This window comes from Drosophila simulans, chromosome X (assembly GCF_016746395.2).
Source record: "Drosophila simulans strain w501 chromosome X, Prin_Dsim_3.1, whole genome shotgun sequence".
In the NCBI taxonomy this organism is placed as follows: Eukaryota; Metazoa; Arthropoda; class Insecta; order Diptera; family Drosophilidae; genus Drosophila; species Drosophila simulans.
In genome coordinates, this window is record NC_052525.2 from 11,886,206 (window position 1) to 11,911,889 (window position 25,684).

Below are 25,684 nucleotides of genomic sequence, written 5' to 3' on the forward strand. Positions count from 1 at the left end.
TTTGCCAACACTTCAAGTACGGCGACAAATCGTGCAACAAAGTCAAATGCACTTCACGATACCGGTGGAAAACTAAAGGAAAAGCTGTGGAAAATTGCCAGCGAGGGAGTGGCGTGGCGTGGAGTGGAGTGGAGTGGTTGTGAACGTGAATGTGAATGTGAATGTGTACAATGTGCATACATGTGTACAGTACATGTGATGATTCATTTTGCAATATTGCATATTGTGCGTCGCACTTAAATTCAATTAAGCTACAAAGGCAGTTACACAGCACAAGGCAGGCAGCTCGAACCAATGCACACACGAGAACCAGGGACCACAAGCGTCCAATAACCCATCAGCTGTCGCGTCAGAAAAAGGCAGGGCCACCCAGGGCCACCCAGGGCCACCCAGGGCCACCCAGAGCCACCCAGAAACACCCACAGTCACATTCACATTCACTGCCGTAGAAACGGTGGCTGGACTTTATAGCATTGCCCTTCGTGCACTCACTCATTCACTCATTCATTGATTCATGCACCAATTCGCCCAGCCAGCCATTCAAGACGGCACTCATTCAATCATTTCTGTCGAGTCCTCGACGATATCGCTTTAGTTTTGAGTTCGAAAGGTTCAAGATGTCATTGTAATTTGTAGCGAACATTTATTCCAGTAAATGGTTTAACGGAAAATTAAATTTAGACAACGTTTTAGTTTCTCAGTAGCGAAAATTGTTATTGAGAATATTATTGATACCTTCACTTACTTTGTGCTCTCAATCTTATACTATTAAACAATTCGTTCCGGCATACGTGTGGTATGAGTAATATTTAAGAAAACGAATCCTCATTACATTTACATTTTTGATTAAATTTCTTTATTAATTAATTTAAAATACTTGATTAAAACCATTGTCCAGTTTGTTATGCTTCATTTAAGCGTGGAAAGTGCCTATCGTTCAGGCCCCTATCTTCTGTCCAGGATTCCCATTTTTCATACCGTGTTTGCTGTTGGCGGGGCTAAAAACTAGTGCCATCGTGATGGGGCGTTGGCTAGCCTTGTGGGTGTGGCAGCTCTCTAATTTCATTTACACGCTTTTCAACGCTTCCCAGCGCTCCAATCGAGCTCCATTTAAATGTTTGCCTAGGTGTGCCGCCCACCCCCACTCGGCACACCACTTTCCAGCCACCCACTCATTCGCCCATCCATCCACTCACACAGATACTCAGAGGTAAGTAAGTGGAACTTCCGGAGCTATACTATAATGCCTGGTTCGCATACATCCTTGGGTGCTTTTGCTATTGAGCTCGAGTTTGCTTTTGCGTTTGCATCTCGCAGATGCCTCGCTGCCATGTAGAACTAATTCCATTAAAGCCAGCTCTAACTTGATTTTCAATTGACTCCTCATTTGCAGTGGTGCGGTGTGGTGCTGTGCGTTGGGTGGAGTCGGTGGGCGAGCGGATTCGGTGGGTCGGTGGGTCGGTGGGTCAGGACGCGCTGTCAGCAATCAACATGTTCAATTGAGCATATCCTGCTGGCTGCAGGACACTGCCACACTGCCATACTATGCCAGAGAAATGTGATTACCCGACGCTATTTTCCACATACATCCGTCCAGGGGCTTAGGTAAGAATAATTCAAGAGGGTGGAATCCAAAAGTTGTGTGTCCTAAAAATCAATCCTCTAAAGTTTAACAATAACCCTGCAGACCGTTTTCAACTTAAAAACTATAAAGACAATATTACAATTTGCAAGAATTTTAGTGAAAAGATATTCGATGTGGTATATTTTAACTTACTTTTTAATTTCCCATCTTAAAAATGTATTCAAAATACTTTTTGACCACTGCATACGCCATTGTCTCTACGGCGCTGGAAGGAGACGGGCGATAGGGTATAGAAAGAGACGGCAAGCATGAACACAACAGGAAGAAGGTCCAGCGGGCGCCTTTTACATTTCATTGGATTTTATGCGTTTCACTTTATGCTGATGTTTTTATTATTAAATTTTCTTGAATTTTCATTTACATTTTCTGGCTTTCTTAGCGCCAAGCTCTATCTCCATCTATCTCGCTCACTCCACTGTCTGTCTCTGTTTGGTCGTTAGTGTTGTCGCCGATGCTGATGACTCCTCTTCATTTTCACACTTTTCATTCAATTTATTGCATTTCGCAAATTGAGTGTCGCTTTCCTTAGATCTATTCTCCCTCCTGTTTCGTCCTGGCCACATCATCCTGTGCTGTTTTCTCACTTTCCTAATTTTCCAAAAGAGACAGCGCGAAAAATGCAAAAGAAGTACGTAGAAAGAAGCCAATTCGATTAAAGAATGCTTAAGACCGAAGAGGATATAAAAGTCTAGGTAATACATTTACATTGTACAAATGCAGATAGCCAATAAAAAAATAATTACATGTCACTTCAAAGAAAATAGGATCATCATGTATATCAAGTATTCCGTGTTTTGAGTTATGTCTTTTATGATTTTCATGCGTTAATATTTGCAAATTTAGAATTCTGATAATTTTGCCATCCTGGCGATAAACTGAATGCCCACCTTTTTATTGCATTTTTGAGTGAGTGCTTCAGCTTGTTTGGCCGTTAGTATAATGACCCTACCACTTTTGATCAAATGATAGGGTCGAATGGACTGCTTAATATCAAAGGGTTTTCCAGTATAGGATATCGTACTTATGGGATAATCGCCACCCGTTGACCACAAAGTCAAGTTTACTATCATGGGAAATGTTTTGGACATTGTAGTTGCTACCCAAATCAATGTTAATTGCTGATCCGGTTGGCAGTTTCCCATAATTTCACTCAGTTGCACATGCCTACTCATTATGGTGAGGGATAGGTTAGATCCATACTTGGAATATTCAAAAAGCACATTTTGCAATTGTATTACAGCATGACATTTTACGCTCTCGCTTGTAACCTTAAGATCCAATTGAAAAGTAAATGGGGTATTTAATTCCAAATATTTCACAAGCCAATTTCTGTGTTTAGATGTCAGATGAAAAGCGATGTTGTACACAAAGAGAGGTTCTTGACATTTTTGATCCGGACACTTGGCTAGTAATTGTGTCTTTTCCAAGCGAATAAATGGAAATGCTAAAGCATCTCCGGAAAAACGATTATTATCAAAATCGTTTGGAAGTTCGATTAGTTCACAATGCCGTTCAATGGAATTTGAGCAAGTATATAAAACTCGTCGAACTATGGGTATACCACTACAGGCAAATCGTTGTTTAGGTTCCGATGACAGCCATTCCATATGTCGTCGGTTGGTCAGAAACTGACATCCAAATACTAAATATTTCGCATGTAGATCGGAGAAGCTACATATTTCGTTAACATATTGAAGTAGTGCACGTCTTTCTTCCTTAGTATATGATCTTATATCCCTAGTTGCAATATCTTTACTTACTGGATCTACGGATTTGTTTACTTCATAGGGAGCACCCATTTGCAAACGCATCCCTTCAGCGGCATAGGAGTCCACATCATTAATGGGTTTCTTTGGTTCCTGCATCGTGGTAGAACAACGTGCCAAAGGGATCATCTCACTTTCGTCTTTCTTCAAAGGCAAATTAGGCAAACATAGTCTTGATTCCTCAACGCATTTCTCTCTTGTATCAATCCGTCGACCCGTCAATGTGCCCTTCACTTTCTTGGTGGTCTTTTCTTGGGAACGAGGAACATTCTGGGTATGCCAATCCTTTGTACAGTACATGGAAGAACTTCTCTTTTTGTGTAAAAGAGTGGTCATCCTAGGTGAAAAAAGCGAATGAGATCGACCCCTGTCCCTGGGGGTCGAATATTTTCGGGTATTGCGCTGTCCACGGATCTCGACAGCACTATCACTATCATTGCCACTATTTCTAATCTCACCAGGGTTTTGGGTTGCCATCATTGATCTGCAGACGTCATCGAAGACGAATTCCAGGTCAAGGTGGATCACGAATGTTGCAAGGCCGCACAAAGCACATTTAAAACGCTCTCTTTTATCGCATTCCAAACACTGATAGTGCTCCCGCAGGCAAACACACACGCGAAACTGTTGCAACGCTGAAAACGGCGTTATAGTGGGCTTACGGCACAGCCCACAGTTCATAATGAATTTAAAAAGATCGAAAAATATGTATGTATATTGTGTTATTTTAGTGTATAATGTCTTATCGTTTTGCTATTCGACTAGTGTAAGTCAATTTTGTAAGTGGAATGAATACCCAGACAAATTGAGAGCTTGAGAGAGAGAAAGCTTGTGCTCAGCGTACTCAGTTGCACGACTTATTCTAACGAGAAGAAACTTTCTTGATTTCGAGACGAAAACGTGCTCAATGTCGATATTTTCAATCGGAAACAGTATCGTGGTTAAGATAGTGGAAGATGGGCGGTCGTGAGGGGAAAGCGGAAAAAATTAGAGAGAGCGGAAGGATATGAATCTTTGTCTTATTCTCTAGGATCTGTATGGTGATCTCTTCTAGCTTTTTTAGTTCGTGAGAGAGCTCGACGTTCATACGGACAGACGGACATGGCTAGATCGACTCGGCTATTGATCCTGATCAAGAATATATATACTTAATAAGTCGGTAACGATTCATTCTGCCTGTTTCATACTAGTATGTGATGATTCTTTGAAGGTATCAAATGATTCCTCAACGTTACATCGATGATACCTGAGAATGGTACGATCTTGATCTGAATATGCTGATCATGATGCGATCTTGGCTAGATTTTGAGATCGAAAATACTCAAATTATGATCGTTCGATTTTTTCTCTGAGTGTATAAATATTAATATAAATTATTTATGTTATCTAGATTTACGCCTATATTTTCCTTTATTCGCAAACGTATATTACCAAAATCCGATTGACTCTTACTTCCTGGTTTCTGTCACCCATTTAAGCAAGCCTTTGAATAAAGTTCAACGATCTTTAGACTAAAATCATTACAGCCCTGTGCGTTGGCTGGAAACATGAAACCCACACAAAATTAAAGTAAGAAATCGGGACTCGAAATCGCCAAAATGTCCAGCAATCCGGTGAATTCAGAACCGGAAATGGAAACGGAAGCCCAAGCCGCGGTTGATGTGGAGGTCGAACCAGAAGTGCTCTCGAGAGCCAGTGTGGCCAGCTCCGTAGAAGAGACAGCACCCAGCACCAGTCAAAGTCCATCGGGAAAATCCACCGAGGCACCACTCACTGGTTGTGTGGTGCGAATTAAGCGCGAACTGCAGGACATTCGGAAAAATCCGCCTCCGAATTGCTCCGCCGATTTGCATCACGGGGATCTTCTTCACTGGACGGCAGGTGTGAACGGGCCAGTTGGCTCCGTATACGAAGGCGGTCACTTCCGGCTGGATATACGATTTCCGGCCAGCTATCCCTTCCGGGCGCCACGCATTCGGTTCACCACCCGGATATACCACTGCAACGTGGACAGTCGCGGCGCCATTTGCCTGGATGTCCTCGGCGAACGATGGTCCCCTGTGATGAATGTGGCCAAGGTGGGTTCGATTTTTCAGTTTCCTTAGATATTATCTCTGTAGTTAGTTTACTATCGAGTCTCTTGGTAGAAGGTTACTAGCATTTTTGGATTTTTCCCTAGGTTCTACTTTCTATTTACGTGCTAATGAGTGAGTGCAATCCAGATGATCCACTAGTCATGTGCATTGCCGATCAGTACAAGACCAATCGCAGGGAGCACGACAAAATTGCTAGACACTGGACCAAGCTGTTTGCGATGACCAAGGCTCAGGATAAGAATAGAGAAAAGGATGCGGATCAGCATAATGAGCAAAACCAAGAAGAAAATTCAATGCCAGGTCAGCAAGAAAATTAGCAGTGACTAAAGTAACCAATCAAATTTAACCTAATAACCTTAAATACCATTATAAAATAAACATATCAAAACGCATTATACAAAAATGATACCACTTTCTTCGCTTTAATGGCGTTTTTGAAGGGCGCCCACAAATGTAAGCCAGTTGAGAGCTTCTCCTGCCCTTTGACCCTGTTCAAAAATGCCTCCTCAAGGCAAGCAGTTTTCAAAATACTCCCAGCGTAATGTGCCAGCACCTCCTGCCCACCCTGCTCCGCCTGGTCGTCGAGGTCCTCCTCCTGACCCCCCTCCCCACCAGGAATGCTGACTGTGTCAGATAGGCCAACGCGGTCCTTTGGCCGCTCATGTCTATGAATATTCATGAGATGCCAAAAAATGAACGTTGGAAAAACATCCACGGCCCAATGGAAGCGTGGGTGGGTTGCTTTTGGTTAGCTTTGAAAAATGAATTGGAACGCGAACGGTTTAAGGATGCCAGCACCTCCACGCCCACACCGAATCCCACCAAGATGGCGATGCAGGCCATCAACGATACACAGGACACGGGCTCAAAGGACCATGGACAAAAAAGGGTTGCCGCACATCGGGGTCACCTCAATTGATCACCTCAAAATATTTAAATATTCAAGCCGACCATCTTTAATGCTCATGTGGCACTAAGCAGAAAGCGCGAAAGGCAGACATAATTAATGCCCTGCCAGCAAAAAGAAACACTAAGGTTTAAGAAAATATTAAACGCAAAATGATTATTTTATGACAAAATTTATAGACGAAAACGGCTATGATAAAAAAAATCCAACATTTTTCGATGAGCATCATAATAATCATCACTTGGCTCAAAGCATTTAACATTTGACTGATTTAAGACAATTTTCTAGTTGGCTTTTTAGGCTATAACTTGACTAAAAATGGTCTCACAGCAAAAAGTAGTACCATTTTATACTCCTTATAACCAATACTAACAACCCCTTTCACTGTTAGACTGAGTTTGTAAAATAAAATTTTGGCCAAATTTTTGCATTTTTTGTAAGGGGTACCATCATCAAAATTTGCGAAAAATTAAAAAATCCTAGAATTCCCAAACTTGAATGCAAATCGATTGGGATTTAAAAAACAAACTCAACGAGGTATGACATTCCTTATTGGGAGCATTATTTCCAATGTTTTGATCAAAATACCGATTATTTTTTCACAAAAAATCTGGAAAAATATTTTTAATAAAAAACTCAATTTTCAAGTTGGCTTTTTTGGCTATAACTTGACTAAAAATGGTCTCACAGCAAAAAGTATTACCATTTTATACTCCTTATAACCAATACTAACAACACCTTTCACTGTTAGACTGATTTTGTAAAATAAAATTTTGGCCAAATTTTTGCATTTTTTGTAAGGGGTACCATCATCAAAATTTGCGAAAAATTAAAAAATCCTAGAATTCCCAAACTTGAATGCAAATCGATTGGGATTTAAAAAACAAACTCAACGAGGTATGACATTCTTTATTGGTAGCATTATTTCCAATGTTTTGATCAAAATACCGATTATTTTCACGTACTACACCCGCCTTCAAGCTATATTCACAGAATTTCATTAAGACGACTCCGTTCGACGCCTTCCTACGGGGCCAAATGAGAAGTACGATTATGATATACATGTGCGACCAAAGAACGCCAATGGAATTCTTCTCGATATTATAAGAGCCTATTAAATTCCTCTGCTTGATGGATCAGAAGCTACTACATGCGCACTGGTACGCATTGCCCAGGACCCCCTGAAGCGCAGGATTAACCCAGATCTAAAACTTTTCCAATCGACGAACAACGTTTATTCAGACAATGACAAGCGAAATGTGAATGTTGGGCACTTGGCACGACGGAGCATCAAATCGATGCAATCCTCTTGTCCAACGGGACCGGTAACAACAGTTTGAATTAGATTTACCTGTGGAAGCCGTTCGATTAATGCAATTGATTATAGTTCACATGATCGAAAGGCTATCAATTAACCTTGAATATGCGGAACGATCTTTTCATTAGTTTGCATTTGGGGCAATCCAACTAATCCTAGAGAGGCGAGGCAGTCCATTAGCGTATGAGGATGAGGGCAAGGCAAGCAATATGTTAGCAACAGTTGTAACCAAAACGAAGAAATCCTCTCGTCAAACGGGACTGGTACCATCGTTTTATCTGTGAAAAGAGTCCGATTAATGCAATTGAATGTGATAATTCAGATGTACAAACCTCTCGTAGGTTGTTCAGACTGTTAACAAAGTGTAGGCGGAACGATCTTGATTAGTTTGCATTTCAGATAATCCAATAGCATGGTGTATGCAGAACAGGCAAGAGAACATTTGTGTCCAAAACGATGCAATCCTCTCGTCCAACGGGACTGGTACCATCGAATTGAAAAACATTTTATCTGTGGAAGCAATCCGATTAATGCAATTGAGTGTGATAGTTGAACAAACCTATCATAGGTTGTTCAGACTGTTAATTAACCAAGTGTAGGCAGAACGATCTTGATTAGTTTGCATTTTAGCCAGACCAACTAAATTTGGGATGGGATGAGTATCCAGTAAATGTGTTTGCACATGTGATTATATCTGCGGTAGCAGCAGCTATCTTGTGTATCTGCCGGATGGCAATTAGTTTAGTTTATGGCTTGAAAGTGGGAGTTCCCATACATACCAACTGCACTAATTTCGTGTTATTTCCTTATTCGAATAAACTGCATTATCTGTACGTGTTTGTTTGGATGTAATAACTCGGAAAGTTAACCAATAAATTCTAAAACAAAAATATTTCATTAATTTTTGGTTTTTTTTTTTCATTTTTTTAAAATTGTTCTTTTTTTTCTGGGAAACCGAATTGAATCGAACCGAAACTTTTAACTCACCCGTCGCTTTACTATGAATTTTGTGTTTTTTTCACATTTTTATTTTTCCGAAACGAGTTGTGCTCCAGACGAGCTCTGGTGGCAAACTGAATATATCTCGGGTCGGGCAGGGGTACATGGATTTGACAGCTCCGTTTGTTCGATGAAATTAGTTCCAAGGACAATGTGATCAGGAATTTCTAAGCGGTATGTAGGCAGTTGGCCATGACCAAATCCGGAAATTCATTGCTGCATAATGGTTTATAAAGTTATGCATATGTATATGTATTTGCACAGAGTATTCAACTTTATTAAATTAATTTTTTTCACTAAAGAACGTATTGCTATCCCAATATTAACGCTTCTTGACTATGAGCTTACTTACTATTTAAGTACCTATTTACTCTAGTCTTAAATAAATGGTATTATATATGCAGCAAGGTTAATGTATATACATAATTTATTATTATTATTATCTTTGGCAAAAACTTTATATTTACCAAGAAATTTAACTTGGTTATAAAGGTATATATATGAGATTCTATAGCTGCAAAATGAAAACGAATATTCCGTAACTCCTACGAATGTTAATATAGCAATGCGCCATTTCCGTTCCGTCGTGGCTACAAGTGACAATATTGATACTGTCATTTAGCGGAAATGCCAGAACGCACAGCAATTTCATGAATTCTGGGTGATAAACGCATAGCCCAAGTGACAGGAGAACTCCTCCGCATCCATCCCCAACGAATATCCCTGGGATACCGAGTCTGGCCAACAATGTCATCAAAGTGCCGAGTGCCTTTCCAATATCACCGCCCATTGCCTGTCTGCCGCTTGTCTGTCCCTTATTCCCCGACAAGTCAAACGTTAATGAACTTAAAGAAATTAATTAAAGTGCCAGGACAGCAAACCACCCAATCACCCAACCACCCACAGCACCCACATATGGTGCACATACAGCACAACATACGCACTGAGTAGTACATAAAGAGCTCTCGCAGCTTAACGCCTGTCCCGATTCCCGTTTATTGGAATCGACATCCGGGCTGGACGTCAAAGTCCTTGGCCATTCGCATCGCATCGCTTCGGATGGGATCGGATCGGATCGGATGGCTTCTTCCCGGGCGAATGCAATAAAAGCAAGTTGGTGGCACTGAGACAACTTGACCGTTAAAAATGAAGTCAGCTAGGCACTGTCGCCAGCGAAGTTTACTTAAAACGACGAACAAATGCCCTTTGTTTCATCGGATTTATTTAAATATTGCATATTCATATTCTCTATATTTTTATTTGACTATCAATTTATTAAACTTAATTTATTTGTTCAATAAGGTATGGTTATTTTAAACCGTTTTACTTTACGCTAGTTATATTCAGGCATATCCGTATGCAACTTGAAGACAATTGAGCCCTGGCTTTGTTCTTTTCCTGCTGCAAGAGGGGCAAACCACACAAGTGATGACTTCGTCCATGCTTCCTGCACCTGTTCTCATTAACCCCCGTTGGCCCTCCAGTCCGCTCTGGACCCACTGAACCCTCAACCGCCAAATGTGTCAACCGCCGCAGGCGTCGCTGCATTCGCACCCGTGCTAATCCCACAGAGTCGCCCGATTCCAATTGGCAATTGGCGATTGGCGATTGCCGGCAAACAGGCAAATAGCTCGGACAATCCGTCATAGCTTCGAATGTGGATACGGATGGGTTTTGGGCATATGGGATATGGTGGGATGTGCGATGTGGCAAATGGGACGTGGGATGGCACCGACTTGGGTCGATAATCGCATTGCATAATGGGTGTGCTGCAAGTGGGCGGTTAATTAGGACGCGGAGGACGATGAGCAATTCGGAGGAGTTGGGCACATGATGATGCCACATCCGCGAACTGTGCTCTCGTTGCAATCCAATTCTCATTTGCTGCAATTTCCATGGCGAGCTAATTGGTGATGGCTAATGATCCAAAGGCGATTTGAGTTTACATACGAATTCGAATCCACAGAGCTTCTTAACCGAACGATCAAACTTCGAGTGCCCGAAACAAGTTCTCTGAATAATAACAAATCTATAAGGCCTATTTCTATAACTCTCGTATACTTTCCAAAACAATTAATGATACATAAAAAAAAGGTTTGAAAAAATGTAAATATATGCGGTAGAAAAATTCCGTTAAGTTTAATACTATAGTTATTTAACATAAATATACAAAAAATATGTAATCATTGTAAGTTTAACCGATAAACTATGCGCATAAAATGAGTACCCGGAGTGAGTGCTCGTAAATTAATAAACTCCCCTTACCGGCGACTCAGCTATTCACCTTCCAGTTAATATACCCCATTGTCGTGTGTCACATGGCAATAAATATTGCCGCATGTTAAATGTTTCGCTCGCCCCTCTCCCGATGACTATGGGCTATGGTCCGGACTGCTTAAACTCGAGGATTCAAGGACTGGACGTTTGGGGCACTGGGGGATTGGGGGATTTCGAGGCACCCAACGGGCTACAGGGCGATGGCCACTCGCCGATATTGCACAAAATTAACAAATGAGCCCGACAAGCGTCCGGCTGATGAGTTTCGATGCCCACGCCCACATCGGAATTGCCTCGGAAAAGCCAACCCAACCGAGGACCGCCCCCGAAAAAGGCCGGGAAAACCCCTTGTCGATTTCTGGGGCAGTTTCCAGCGCCGGAGGACCGGAGTCGATTGAATTCCGTGTCAAACGGTTTCTGCACTCTCAGCTTTTATTGAATTCCATTACAGATTCATGTCCATCAGTGGAGTAACGTCATCATAAGGGCCACATGGCCGCATGGCCGCATGGTCGCATGGACAGGCTGTTTGCCTTTTCGGGGCAATATAATGAACACCCACCGATTGCTGTCATTAATGTTAATGGCAAATTGTTTTAGAGCACCGACGACTTCTGCCGGTGACAGTGTGACTGAGCCGGGACGAGGCCCGCATCCTGTTTGGCAATCAAGAGACACAGAGAGAGTAGTAGTTTGTCAAAAGTGCGACTACAAAAGCACTCGCTGCTTATCGCACCAGACAGACTTTTCCGACGGTCGGAAAAGTCCATGGGGGAAATGGGGGAGGGGGAAAAGCTATTATGATTATGCCGGCGGAACGTCCAAAGGTTTACGTTTCGGCCGGACCTTTATTTTGGCCAGCCATCCAACAGTTTTGGCCATTTAAAAATTACCAAGCATCGAAAGCCAATTAGCTTTGGGGAGCGCACACTCAAAAAAAATCCGGAAATAAAAAATGGTTAATACAGAATATTTGCTATTTTTATACTCATGTTCCAATGTAAATAATGCACCTTTGCAAATGATTAATACATTGAATACTTTGAATGATGTATACTTTGAAGTCTCAATTCGACATTTCTTTTCTTTTTATGAAGCCATCGAAGTTTTGAGGTAAAAAATTCGAATGGCCTCTGTCAACTTGGTTACAATTTGTGTACGGGGTGTATATCCAAGAGACCCTTTTGCACTCTGGAAGAGAACTGCCTGCTCAATTGAAATTGCCGACTGGCAAGGGCTTCCACATCAAAATGACTACGTAGTGCATTCAAATCTGGACTGTGTAGATGAATTTCATGGCATTCGCACAATGAGAATTCAACCTCAACAAAGGAAAATTAATTTCGTCAACCGAGTGCAGCTGAAGAATTTTCCAGGGCTTCATCAGGTTGGATTGGGAATGGCATTGGGATTGGGATTGGGATTTGGAGTTTGGGATGTGGGGTATGGGGTATGGGGTACGGAGTATAGGGAGTTGGCTAACCTAGCATCGAAACTAAGGCTTTACGGACTCAATTAATTTGAGAGATTTCCCAAGCAACTCTGGCGAAGAACTTGAAGCTTGTGGTGCAATTGGAGCGACATCGGATTGAGTTTTGGTATTGCTCTTCATTTGGCGGTCTTCGCTTGGATTTTTGGCTTGCTTGAAATTTAATTAAGCCGTGCCGCAGGGTGAAAATGAGAAGGGGAGAGGGAGGGTGGTGGGGCTGGAAAAGCCTTTCGAAAGTTGCCGTCTAAATATTATTTTACACGATGCTTTAACGGCAACTTTTGCATGCCTCATAATAATAATAATCGTCATAATGCCGCCAGGCAACAACTGTTTCATTAAAAGAAAAATAAACCAGCAGGAAAATCGCAGCAAAATCTGAATGGTGGAAAATGCAGTTTGGTGGGGCAGGGGGGGGATGGGTGGGAAAATGCGGGGCAAAGGCGGTGGCAGATTGCATCGTATGTTGTTTTATGCGTATGATATTTTGCCAGGCCAAAGTTATGAGTTCTATAAGGAAGCTGGCAAAAGGCAAAGGCAGCCAGCCCCAAGAAAAAATGGGGAATCTTTTCTCTGCTTCTTTTTTTTACTTCTTCTTTTTTTTTTTTTTTGGTGTGGTGAAGGGGTAGGTGGGGCGCTGCACTTGCTCTTTTAGTTAAATGTTTGAAAAGAAAAATTAAAAACTTTTTACAGCGCACACAACATGCGCGGCTGCTGCTGCTTCTTTTGCGCTGCCATAATATCCTGTAAGCGGGGCCAAAATGCAAGTGGAAAAAGTTAAGCGGCCAGAGAGGGGGGCGGCACGCGAAGGGGGCGTGGCAAGAAGATTATGTCGCACTAGCCGGGGCCTTTCAAAAAGCCCCAGCAACGTGGAAAAGCGTCTTAATCCCGAGTAAGAACAACCGCAGGCGGTGACACCCACATGCAACATGCAACTTGCAACTTGCAGCATGCCACATGTCAGATATAGCCTGCTGCAACAGCGAAAACTTGCTCATCCCACAAAAACAGGACTTACTATCCCATATGGTAAGCCTTTGACATCAAAGGGGGGCAGGAAAATTATTAAAAATTAATTCATTTTATCCGGGAATGGTAAATCAAAGACTATTAACAAGAAGGTTAAGTGAGTTAAGCTCGTTATAAATTTATAACAAAAATTCGTCTAGTTTTGTCTGCTGGCAGAGAAAAGTTGGCATGTTAAATATAAAAAATAAATGAATTTAAAATGATTTTATGCAACTGTAACTTGATCCAAACCGTGTTTTCCTGTGCAAATGCCTCTTAAATATTTCCCAGACATTAAGTGTAATGGATATTCACTTACCCCAAGATGTTGTTTCCCCCTTTCGATGCGCCCAAAAACATTCCCTGATCTTTCCGATGAGTTGGTTTTAAGAGCACTTAGTGGCTGCTTTAAGGACACCTTGTCTCCCCTCTTTTTGGCTTAAACAATTTCGGGTTTTTCCAGCTCCCAGGGAAAGGCACCGAAAGAAAGCACAAAATTAGAAAAAAAAGGAACGCTTGTAGCAACTTTTTTTCATATGTATGCGCTGTTCTTTTTTTTTTTCCTTTTTTCGATTCTTTTTTTTACAATTTTTACATTTTTTTTGTTGACTTGGCTGGCTGGGCTGTCTTGTCTGTCTTCTTTTTTTGTGCCCACTCCCCCTATTTCCTGTGCCACTTTCCACTTGCTGCTCTCGTAACTTTTGCTAGTGCGGCGACATCTGCCAATGTTTTGAACATTGCAACACACACGCTAGAGGACAAACTCCTTGGCAAAATAATGAAAAAGTAACTCAAAGTCGTATTTGTATTTTCTTCAGCTTTTCTGTCCCTGTCGCCCGTTTCCGTCCGCTCCGTCCCCCTCTGTTTTCTGTTTTTGGTATTGGGATATCTCAAAGTCGAACTCTTCCATCATGGAGGTTAAAGGCAAGTCAGCCTGTTTTGGAAATTGGTGCGAGTAATTGGTTTGTTAGAACAAAACTTATGGCACACACACACGCGCGCGTGCAGGAGCATCGCCCCCTCGAAGTTGTTTCTGTCACTGGACATGGGCAAAGTTTTCCCGGGGACTCACCTGGCACGAGATGAACAAACGGACGGACAGACATACGGACAGACGCACGACGGACGGACAGACAACCTAATAATAATCTGCATGCCAAGCTGAGAAACTTAAAAACATGTCACAGACTTTTCGGTTTACAGATTTTCGCAGGCTGCACACACAACTTTGCGTCGGCACACTGAAAGAAAATATTGAACAAATTGCAATTTAAAAACGGTTTCAAGCTTTCTTTAATTCCCACAAAAAAGAGCAAGCTCTTTTCTAATATTATTTTGGATCCAGAAAACAAAATATATTACAATATCTATATTGTAATCTTTAATAAAAAATTCAGAAAATAATATAATTGGTAGCCAACATTAAAAGGTATAAGTTATAAACATTATTTATGTAATAAGTATAAAATGAGATTGATAAGAATGTTTTCTTCCCTATTTTTAGCAGTGTAGAGGTAGAGGTCCCGTTCTAAGTCCTGGTCTGAGTCCCGACTTGAATCCGGGTCGTGGGACAGCCCATGGCGAGGAGTCGAGATTCAGATACACGTCTAACATGTCACTGACACACACGAAGTAGCTGCAGTTTGGTGCCGCCGGGGGTCAAAGGGGAATGGCGGCGCGCACAAAGGTTAAAAAGCAATTTTTCGAAATGTCAGCATACAAAATTTCATTACAAATTTGTTGCCTTCATTTTTCTTGTTTTATTTTTTTGCACTGCCCTCATCGTATGTTCTTTGGATTGGCTTGGGTTAACCGTAGGGCATGTTTATCTGGAGACTATTTTGAGAAAACCTTTGATGAAAAAGGATTAAGTTAATTACTTTAAAAGCAACAGCTTAATTTCTTTGTTTTTGATGATATAACTTTAAAAAATATTTAAAGCTCCGTGTTGGATAACGCATAGTAAAACAAAACCGGAGCTCCTTGACTGAACTCCTTCGAAAACTTGCGATACAAGCTCCTTAAGAAATGTATTTTCCAAAAAAACTAACATAATTTATGATTATTAATAACAATAATAGGAAATATGCATATATGCAAAGTGCCCAAACGACCGCACACACAAGTGGGCGAACAGTCACGGACACGAAGGGAAAATCGACGTTTAAAAAGGATTTGCCTTGCTAAACATTTTGAGATGCCTTAAGCTATTCAAAAATTACATCACTCGAGTAAATACGAGCGAGACACTCGAAGGGAAAATTGTGCACGATATGTATGTGTATGCGTTGCGAGCTCTGAGTTCACGAGTTTCCGAGTCCTGAAAGTCCTGAGATGCACGATTAATGGCAACGAGAAATGTAATGTAGCGAATATGCGAGAGTTGCCGTCCTGATTTCAAAATGGGGATCTGCCAAGGGAAGGGACGGGGGATGGTGGGGGGAGGGGGAGTGGAAAAGGGCAAGCCAGGCGAACGGAAAACAGGGAAAGCAAAACAAAAGGCGGCGCTGGAAAAACAACGCCAAGCGGTTCAATGCTCGACCGCTGGCGTTCGCCTGATTTAACCATGCATTGGGTCAGAACTCAGGACTCGAAATTGAGGACTGCGGACTGAGAACTGAGAACTGAGGACTCGGCCGCAGACAGAGGACCTCGTCCTGGTCCTCGACATCATCGAGAAATGAAAACAACTCAAGCGAAAATACAATCATATTTTTATTGCCGGCTGGTTGGCTGCATTTCGAGGCGAGCCCAAGGAAGCGGACACATTGCCGAACGGCGAAAAAGGGTCGGGTGGCATATCAAGGACCTCCGGCAAGGAGCGGGTGGTTCATTCGTTCCACACGGTGAAAAAATGGCAATCTCTGGTCATTAAATATTTCTTATCAGCAGGAACCACAGAAAACACTAGAGTTTGCACATTACTTTTAAAAATATGGAACAGTATGTGGGAAAAATACAACAAGTTGTACCAAAAACTGTCTTTAAAATTTAATATTATGAAAAACATTTCACTCTGTCATTCTAAAATTGATTCGTTGCTACACTGAAGGATATATTTTTTTCAGTGAAGCAATTGTCGTTTGCTCGCTCGTTTAGTCGATTATTCTTGGAGGCGTTTTTCTTAATAGCAACTCAGAGAAATACAAAAACCAAAAAAATAAAACAACAAGTGGTGAAACAATAACAATGGGAAGAGCAATAACAGTCAGGACTCAAGGGGTGGACGGGTGGCTGGGTCACCAAGTGAAATGAATTAAAACTGAATCAAAACATCTGGACACACGACCGAAAGACAACAGACGAAAAACTGAAGGACTGTGGAAAAAACGGAGAGTTTTCATCATTTATTCAAACTGAAGAAGATGAATGAATGGCTTGGATGACTGAGTGATTAAATTGTTAAACGAATCAGCGGACGAGTGGATAATTGAGAGGTTGAGAATCAGTGAGAAAATAAGGACTTCCACTTAATTAAGTGAAATATGCAGACTGAGAAATAATTCAATAAAATATAATTATACATAAAGCAATTATGTATAATTAAGGAATGTAACTACACTCTCTTTTATTCACTTCGGGTTCACCTGCGGAAATGTCACTGAAAACTTGAAACATAAATCTGAAAAGGAAAGCATAAATAAAACAATGTCTGCTGAATGTGATGTATGTATTTGGCTTACAAATCAAGTATTCAATTATCCCAGAATATTTGAGACACCGCTTCATTAAGTGAAGCAATTCCCACTGAGGACCTGGGCAACTCCCTTTATCAACTCCCCTGATTCGATGAGTTAACTTTGAGTTATTTGCGAATTGATTTCCGCCCACTGCAACCCAGTGCAGCCCACTACAGAAATGGCCCCAAGTCCCCAAAAGAAGCCACTTACCTGTCTCTGGGAATGGAACTATCAATGCGGCTGGCCGCACTTCAGCTACATCAGCTCCAATCCTTGTCCTGTCTCCGGGAAAACCTGAGGAAAAGCCGAGGAAAACCATCGGTGAGGGACGGGGACGGTGGGGAAAATATGCAAGCCAAGCAATTTGCATTTGCACACCGCAAACGGTGAAGCAAAACTTAAGAACACAGCAGACAAGGACAACAAGTGCTGCAAGGAATATGCTAAATTACGAAAAGACAAAAAACCAAACACGGCGCACGAAAAAAGAATGGCAGAAAGAATAAACTTTGTTAGACTCCCCCGACCGCTCTCTAAAAAAGTATTCTCGAGAAGTTGCCCAAAGTCGAGTTGAAATCTGGAACCTGCTTCCCAGGCTAACGACAAATGTAAGGGGCGAGGCACGACTAACATATACCTATTAATCGATTTCTCTCTATATATAAACACAGATCGGAAATGAATCAATGAGAAGTTAATAACGAATGGTAAGCTATTTAGAATTTCACAATTTCAACTCTTCAATGAAATGAAGCTAGTCATATTATTTAGCAAAATATTTAAGAACATATATAGCAATTATTATTATTTAATATTTAATTAAATCCAAATATTTGCGCATACTTTTTCAAAAGTCCCTTACACCATTTTGTCACTTCTACTGGGTATTAAAATCCCTTTTGCAAAAGGAGTTACAAAGGGGATGGGAAGATTGCCTTTCTTTCGGACAGTCCTTCTGCAACACGTAAAAATACTAGATATATTAATTGTTTATCGACGACATAACATCAAAATAATATGAAAGTAGAATTATACAGCTATTGAAATATAAATATAGTTGATTGAACAGCTACTTTTCACTCCACTTGCCTTGCACATGAAAATGTATTCAATTCAATTTGTTTAAATATCCGTTTGAGGACAAGTACTTTTTCTCAGTGCACTTGTCGTGTCAAGGTAGAAGGCAAATAATCAGAGACCTCAGCTCCGAGCATCCTTGTTGTGTGCTGTTATTGAAAATAGTTTTACAATTTATAGAGTACCCCCTGCTACAGCGACGCCCCCTTCTCCATTATCCCGCCCCCTTTGGCAGTGTCTCACCTGGCCTTTGTCTGGTCGGTGGGCGTGGCAATGCGGCTGGGCGCCCACAGCTCTTTGCATGACAAAGGCTCCTTGCGGTTGCCAGGTCCTTCAGAATGTCAGATTCAACTGTCGGCTCAAAAGTGGGTGGACGAACGAGTGGGGCTTCCTAAGGACCTGACTCCTGGGTCCTGGGCCCTGAATCCTGAGTCCACTATACTTGTCTCCGGCGACGGCATCGCACTCCATCTAAGCTGATTTGTCGGCTTACGGCCAAGTCACACAAGATGGCCATAACCAAAGTTTGGTTATGTGTAAGGAATCCCATCAAGTGATGTTATGTGCCAAGGAGATACCAAATGATCTGCTGGTTTATAATGCACAGAATCGGAATGATTTGAAAAGCTCAAAAAAAAACGATACCAATAATTGAGAATAGTTATTTCAGAAGGTATACATTTCAAAGGATTACTTTAAATAATTAGTAATTTTATTCATTATAATGTTTAGTAATAGCTACCTACATAGATAGCAACATTATGTGTAGTATCATTAATATCCATTTTCAGCTGTATTAACTATTTTGAAGCTGCCATTTAGTATCATATGTACATTCATACCAATCTGCAGAAATCATTAATCTAAATTGAGGCGAAGAGAAACTCTGTCGATCCCAGGATCCAACCTGAAATTAACATAATTTATCGCTTATTGAATCAATCGAAGTTCCAGCTTGTCAACCACCTTTGCCTCCATTTCCTCGTTTTCTCAAGTTTCCCCCGAAGAATGAGGGCGGGAAAATTGAGAGATTGGCCGTTTAAAAAAGCGAGCCACGTAGAAAGATTACATGAATTCGTAATAAAAAACTACTGTCAGCTTGCATCAGGGAACTTTCCATCATTTCCCCGGCAAGTGCGGAACCGGAAGGAAAATCTTGGGGAATGAGGAGTGCAGATTTGATTTGGGTGTTGGCGTCTAGTAAATCCGCTGGGGATATATCCGAAACATACGAACACACACACACACACACACAGAGTGGATTCTCCATTGGAATGTTTTGCTATTTTGCGATTGAGCTGTCCAAATGCGCCTTTTAATGTAATCTCTTACGGATTTGTTTTGACAGGAGTGCCGCACACCCACATCCCACGGAATCGCCCACATCCCACGGCAAAACACCCCGTCTCCACCTACCATTTTGTGCGAATTTCTTTTCATCCAATGCATATGAAATGGGTGCGGATAAGTCTGGTTATGTTTTCTTGGGACCGAGTGGTTTATGCTTAGGTATACTTTCATCATAAATATTAGATTACTCGAGCGTATGTAATTTATTATATTAGATTTGAAACGGCCAATTCAATTGGGGAATGCCGAAACAAAAAAACTGATAAATTTTGAACCGTTGTTATAATGGACGACCAACTCCATCGACCGGAAATGAACAATAAAAAAATATATGTTTAAGCTAATCTTATTAGTAACATTTTAAACAAGCAATTCATTTTAAAGCTGTAGGCTGATAATACATAATGTAATCGAAATGAATATTAACCATTTATAACATCCATGCTTTTTAAGGCACTCTTGCCCACTTTAAATTATTATTCCAATTAATCTAAAAATTAGTTTTGTCAATTATTTTTGGCCCGAGGTAAATTCAATAAGATTGAGCTGTCTGGCGAAATTGCAAAGTTCGTTTTTATAGTGGCACATAAAATAATCAAGTTTATTGTGGACCCCGGGGAGCTAATTTCCGAATCATAATACCATATCCTATCGCCGCTTGTTGGGTTAACTATGATATGTAAATGCTGGGGATGCTGGGGATGCCATCCAGTGGAGGCGCTGATGCAGATGCGTGTGATGTGTGTGTTTTCTGAGCTGCAGATTGCGGGGAACTGCTGGGCTGGCAATCCGATTTACATATTACTAAAGGGAAAGTCTGCTTTGAATAAACTTCCCACACTTATCCGCCCAGTTCCCCTACCCGCTCTTTCCCAGTGTACGTGTGTGCGTGTGTGTGCAGTTTTTAAATTTGCAAACATGAGCATGTAAATTTGCAATGAATAAATTAACTGGAGTCAAACTGCTTCTTCCCTCCCATCCTCTAGTTTTTTGAGAAGCGTTCTTGTGACGCTTCTCAACACTTTCGCTATTTATTAAAATATAAATTGACTTTTCAACTCACGCCTCCATCAAACAAACACATATGCATTTTTGGCGCGAAAATTACGTAAGGCCTATAAACATTAATTATTTGAATAAATTAAAAAACCGATTAACCTCTAATAACGAAGTGGGAATATTTAGGACCACAACTTCATTCTTAATCTTATCAATAAAAAATGCGCAGCCCAGCCAGCAGCTTTATTCTCTGTTTTAATCACTTCGTATTATGCAGTGTCCTTGAGGAGTGAGTGGGTGGCTTAGCTGGCTGGGTGGGGTGTTAACAAAGTGTTTGCCAAAGGCCCGGCAAAAGGAAAACAATCACGTGGCCAAGAGACAGCCAGGCCTGTTCGGGCAGCCTGACAACGAACGGCAACTCTTTTTATGCCCCTTACTTACGTAGAGCAAAAGGGTATATCAGATTATTAGACAGTATGTAATAGGTAGAAGGAAGTATTACCTCAGTATAAATTATCATTTATTCTTATTTTTTGCCAATTTCTTTCGATATGCCAAAAAACGTTTGCACTGCCACAACAGGTATCTGATAGTCGAGCGGCTGGACTATAACTTTCTCTCTTGTTATTTCTTATTTTTGCAATATCAACAATAACAAGATCCTGCAGATGAAACTACACGGAAAGCAAAAAAAGCTGCAATATAAAACATGCACATAAATAAAATAAATTGTTTCAAACGTAAAAACATATATTACTTTAACCCTATGTATGCATATTGAATCTTATGTATATCCTTATTTTCATGACCACATTTTCGCTCTGTGCACTCAAAAAAATCTGTAGGATGCGGACAGACGGAGAAGATATGGCAGACGTAGGGGCCAGACTCAGACTCCGAGCTGGATTTGGATTCGAGATTGGGATTGGGATGGGAAAACGTCAACGGCAGTCGCGGCGACAACGATACGACAACTTCAGGACGAATTCTGGAAGGGAAAACTTCGTCTGCCACCCAGGCCACCCCCTAAACTCCGCCCAGCACAACAACAACAGCGAGCAGCAGAAGCAGCAGCAAAAAAAAAAAAAAACACAACGAGCCGAGAAAACTCAATTAAACTTTTGTAATTACAGCTAAAACGGAAGAAGATATTTATCCAGTATAATTGCATTGAAGGCAAATGAAAGAAAAGGAAAGCCAGAAAAACAACAAGAACGAGACACACACACACTGGCTGGGAAAAAAAGAAAAACCAAAGACCGGGGCGAAAGAAAGCTGGGAAAATAAATAAATAAAGGATGCCAGGAGACAAGAAATGGGCGACAGGATAAGCAGATGCCACTTGGATCAGTCCAAGGACGGATACTAGAACAGATTCCATGTAGGTGAGTGTTCACAATCAATTGTTTTGACCCTGAAAGATCAACAAGTTTCACAGGGAAAATCCTTTTATCGATATGTTTTCAATTAATATAGTTTAATATATTTTTACTTTCCATAGAAACAAAAACATTAACTTACAGTGATCGGAGATTTTTTATAAGCCATTTCAGAACGCAAAATACCCAAACGAATGACACGGTTAAGCTGATGATATCTGATTTGTTTTTCGCTCGAATCCATTTATCATTTTCGATAGGAAAATGTTTTCAATTGTCCGTGTCGTCGATTGTCCGTCCGGTTTGTCTGTTGATGAAGACATTAATTTGATGCAAATCGCGTCAACTGAACACAATCGAAGTGCTAATTGCGCTTCTTTCAATGGACAATCCGACACCGACGTGCCGCCCACTTTTGCCGCCCTCGTTCTCCAACAATTTTCCCAGCAATTTCCCAATCTTATTTTCCCACCTTCTTGGCCTCGCTCCACAATGAACGCTAACAAACAGCAGCCAATCGCCGCCCCACATCCTGACATCCAAGCTGGCGATGATGATTGTGATGATGATGCTGCCGGAGATGGGGTTGCGGATGCGGATGCGAATGCGAATGCGGATGGGAATGATGATGATGATGAGGTGGCCGGGTCAGGTGAACTGCAGCTCCAACTCCAGCTCGAAGGACTCTGGACGCCGGACACTCATTCCCCTGCAGTCCAATCACTTCACTTCATTATGTATGCGCGACACAGACAATGGGCCACTGATGGACGTGCTGCAATTGCACTGCCACTAGTGGCTAGTAGCTCCAACTAGTGGCTAGTTGCTCCTGCTCCAGCTACTGCTACTGCCACGGCCAACTCCTGGCCACCGCAAACATAGACGTTCCATTTCCAGCCACTTTGGCACTGCTCAAAATAAATAATCACCACAGGGCATCCACTTACAAATTAATTTAGCGTAGAATGGTAATAATAATGCATATGGAAAATATAGTATAACATATTAGCACATTAGCCGTAAAAGTTATCGGTGTGCTTACGGAAAGCAGTTAAATTTTATAAAATATAAAAATATAAGATCTATCTTACCTATAATCATACTTACTTACTTAAAATTCGTTACATAAAATCCGATTTCTCATAATTAGCTCGCTATAGTACAGCATCGCAAACTTTGATATAAAGCTATAAATACTATATTGAATCAACAAGAATTCTCTTTTTCTTTGAGTGCATGAAACTGAATGCATCGCATTCCTGTGAACCTGAGCGGTTGTTGCTACTATGACTTCGACTGAATAAAATGTTTTGTAAATCTGAAACGCTTGTCTATAAACGGGGCATGTGTTTGTGTGTACGGGTGTGCACACCTCAACCCCCCGAAAACCCCCTCTGAAAAGTACCCTCTTGACCATTTCCGGTGGGGGCAACACCTTTGCACCACCTGCATGCCGAGCGGAGTCAAATTGCCGAGCATGCGGTGCTAGTTTATCTATTTGCCTGCCTGACCAGCTTGTTAAGTTTTCTCTTCAGCCGACTGACCCCCTCTTTTCACTACGTTTTTCCCGCACTTTTACCTTTCTCCTGGAAAAGCCACAAGTGACGGGAAGCAATGCCAAGAGTCGAGTTCCTGAAAAAGGGCGAGACCGTAAAGGCGAAAGGCTCGTCACACTTTGAAATATTTTCGAAATTAAGATCAATTCACTACGAAAATAAGACAGGTGCTAAAAGATTTTAGCTAGCAATCTACATATGATGAGTCAACCCGTAATCCATCACTCGTTTCAAAGTTCGATATTTATATTTTATATCCGTTGTAAGAATTTAAAAGCTATATTGTCGATTAAGCCCTCTTTTCGCTCAGTGTCCTGCCACAGCTCGCTCCCATCTCCGGCTGAAAATGCAGTTGTTCATCATCAAAAAGACGATGCTCGAAACTTTATGTTCGACCAACTCACACCAACTGGCCAACTCTCAGGTTTCAGGGTTTCCCGGATGGCAGTAGCTGCAAATGGCAAACGGCATCATCAAAGTGCCATTGGCAAAGTTATCTGGCCGCTTGTAATTTAATGTGGGCGTTACTATAAAAACTCGACCATTTTGTGCCACACTGCTGAAAGCTGTTCCTCCATCAGCCATGACTATATAGCATAGTAGTCCATACCCATTCGCAATTCCACTCCATATCGCCTCTTTTTCGACTCCGCACAGATTGGATTTGCAAACGCAATTTTCGCTTACACAACATTATTTTAATGTAATTTTTCTATTTATTGCTGGGCACTCCTTTGGGCTGGACCCAAATTGCATTCAAGAAAATGTTGGCCAAACATTGTAGGTTTTAAAAATTGTTGCAGTCTTTGGAGAAATAGTATTACTTATACATTTTTCACACTGCAATTTAAAGTAAATAAACTAGTAATATTTGCATCAATATTAATAAAATCCAACAAATGCCGTAACAAATCTCGTCTGATCTTTCAGTTCACTTAAGTTTGAAATCTTTGACTTTATTTGCAAAAGCGTTGGGAACCAGAGCCACCCTGCAAAAAAGGGCATCATTTATATGCAACATTTTTTACACGCTCGCCGATATTATAGATTTAAGTGCACACATTAAGCCGGGTTATACGCAGTGCCCACATTGGAGCCATTATTATGAATACGCGCGGCTCTATTCAATTTTATAAGCTCTTTGCATATAAAACAAAACAATACACAGGACCTTCGGCTAAGTGCAATGCGGCTATATAGCCATATAGCCACGTCAAATTCCATCCATTTGCCCTTTTAATAGGGGTGGGGGGATTGCCACGGAAATGTTTTCATAAAAGCCGACGACCAAGGCAACAATTTATGAGGCCTTCTTCATGTCAGTTGGCTGCTCATTAAATCCCCGTTCGTATTTTCGCATCCCATCCGAATTCATTTCATCCAAGTATGGCCATCAAAGTCGATTACCTAGAAAATGGCCAGCATGTCAATCGATTAAGTTGCATTAGTCCAGCAGGCGCAAAGGTCCACAATGATTTTGATGTCCAGGCTTGCAGGATTCCAGGGTCCAGGGTGTTATGTCCTTCGTTCAAAGTTCAGAGCTCGTTTTCGGTGCCCTGGTGGCACTCGCTTGATTGTCAAATTACATTATCATCCTCGTAAAGGAGCAGCGTCTGTGTTTTGACAGCTGTTTTTGGCTATTGACATTCGCTTCTTGACAAAACACCCGCACATGTGGAGCCAGCAACTCGACTCCTGGAACCATTGACCACTGGAACTCCTAACCCGAACCCTAAGACATCTTTTTGGAGTACACCGCAGTTAGATGGAACAAATTTAATGATTTTGTGTAAAATGTAGTAGCTCGAAGGCATAGAAAGTCGTGCGCGTTGTCATTTAGACAGTGAATTTAATTTAGTTAATTGTGGTCAAGATTGCTCGGTCAAAATCAAGCTTAAGTCACCAGCTTTTCGCAGTGTTTGCAGCTCCCTCTGCGGAGCGACGATATTTAGTAGCAGGCAAATGGCCGGCGTTTTTATGGCCAGGCATCAAAGTTAATTTGGCCCAGAGTCCAGGGCTTCGGGCTTTACGGTCTGGAACTCTTTGAAGAACTTCGGGCTGGCTACGTTGAAAGTTCGGCAGCCCTGCAAGTGAAAAAGTTGCCCTTTGCTCACCAAAAATCAGGCTGGCAAAAGTTT

The 25,684-nt window shown here is 41.4% G+C and overlaps 3 protein-coding genes and 1 long non-coding RNA gene across 4 annotated transcripts; 2 read left to right on the forward strand and 2 right to left on the reverse strand.

The window, feature by feature from the left end:
* Positions 1-1,347: 1,347 nt before the first annotated feature.
* Positions 1,348-4,203, reverse strand: LOC27207538. The gene is made up of 2 exons (XM_016183221.3): positions 1,778-4,203; positions 1,348-1,706 (listed from the first exon to the last, which is right to left on the reverse strand). Exon 1 carries the CDS (start codon positions 4,090-4,092, stop codon positions 2,485-2,487), a length of 1,608 nt encoding a protein of 535 aa, XP_016039080.1. The 5' UTR covers positions 4,093-4,203; the 3' UTR covers positions 1,348-1,706; positions 1,778-2,484.
* A 694-nt stretch (positions 4,204-4,897) lies between these two features.
* LOC6725777 (ubiquitin-conjugating enzyme E2-17 kDa) lies at positions 4,898-5,910 on the forward strand. The gene is made up of 2 exons (XM_002106740.4): positions 4,898-5,489; positions 5,591-5,910. Exons 1-2 carry the CDS (start codon positions 5,010-5,012, stop codon positions 5,822-5,824), a joined length of 714 nt encoding a protein of 237 aa, XP_002106776.1. The 5' UTR covers positions 4,898-5,009; the 3' UTR covers positions 5,825-5,910.
* A 1,716-nt stretch (positions 5,911-7,626) lies between these two features.
* LOC27207920 lies at positions 7,627-8,873 on the reverse strand. The gene is made up of 6 exons (XR_005544617.2): positions 8,720-8,873; positions 8,512-8,610; positions 8,323-8,454; positions 8,065-8,242; positions 7,831-8,010; positions 7,627-7,765 (listed from the first exon to the last, which is right to left on the reverse strand). It is a non-coding gene; the product is annotated as an uncharacterized LOC27207920 (long non-coding RNA).
* An 11,454-nt stretch (positions 8,874-20,327) lies between these two features.
* Positions 20,328-23,145, forward strand: LOC120285270. Its single transcript, XM_039296729.2, has 2 exons — positions 20,328-20,489; positions 21,457-23,145. Exon 2 carries the CDS (start codon positions 22,255-22,257, stop codon positions 22,804-22,806), a length of 552 nt encoding a protein of 183 aa, XP_039152663.1. The 5' UTR covers positions 20,328-20,489; positions 21,457-22,254; the 3' UTR covers positions 22,807-23,145.
* Positions 23,146-25,684: the final 2,539 nt, after the last annotated feature.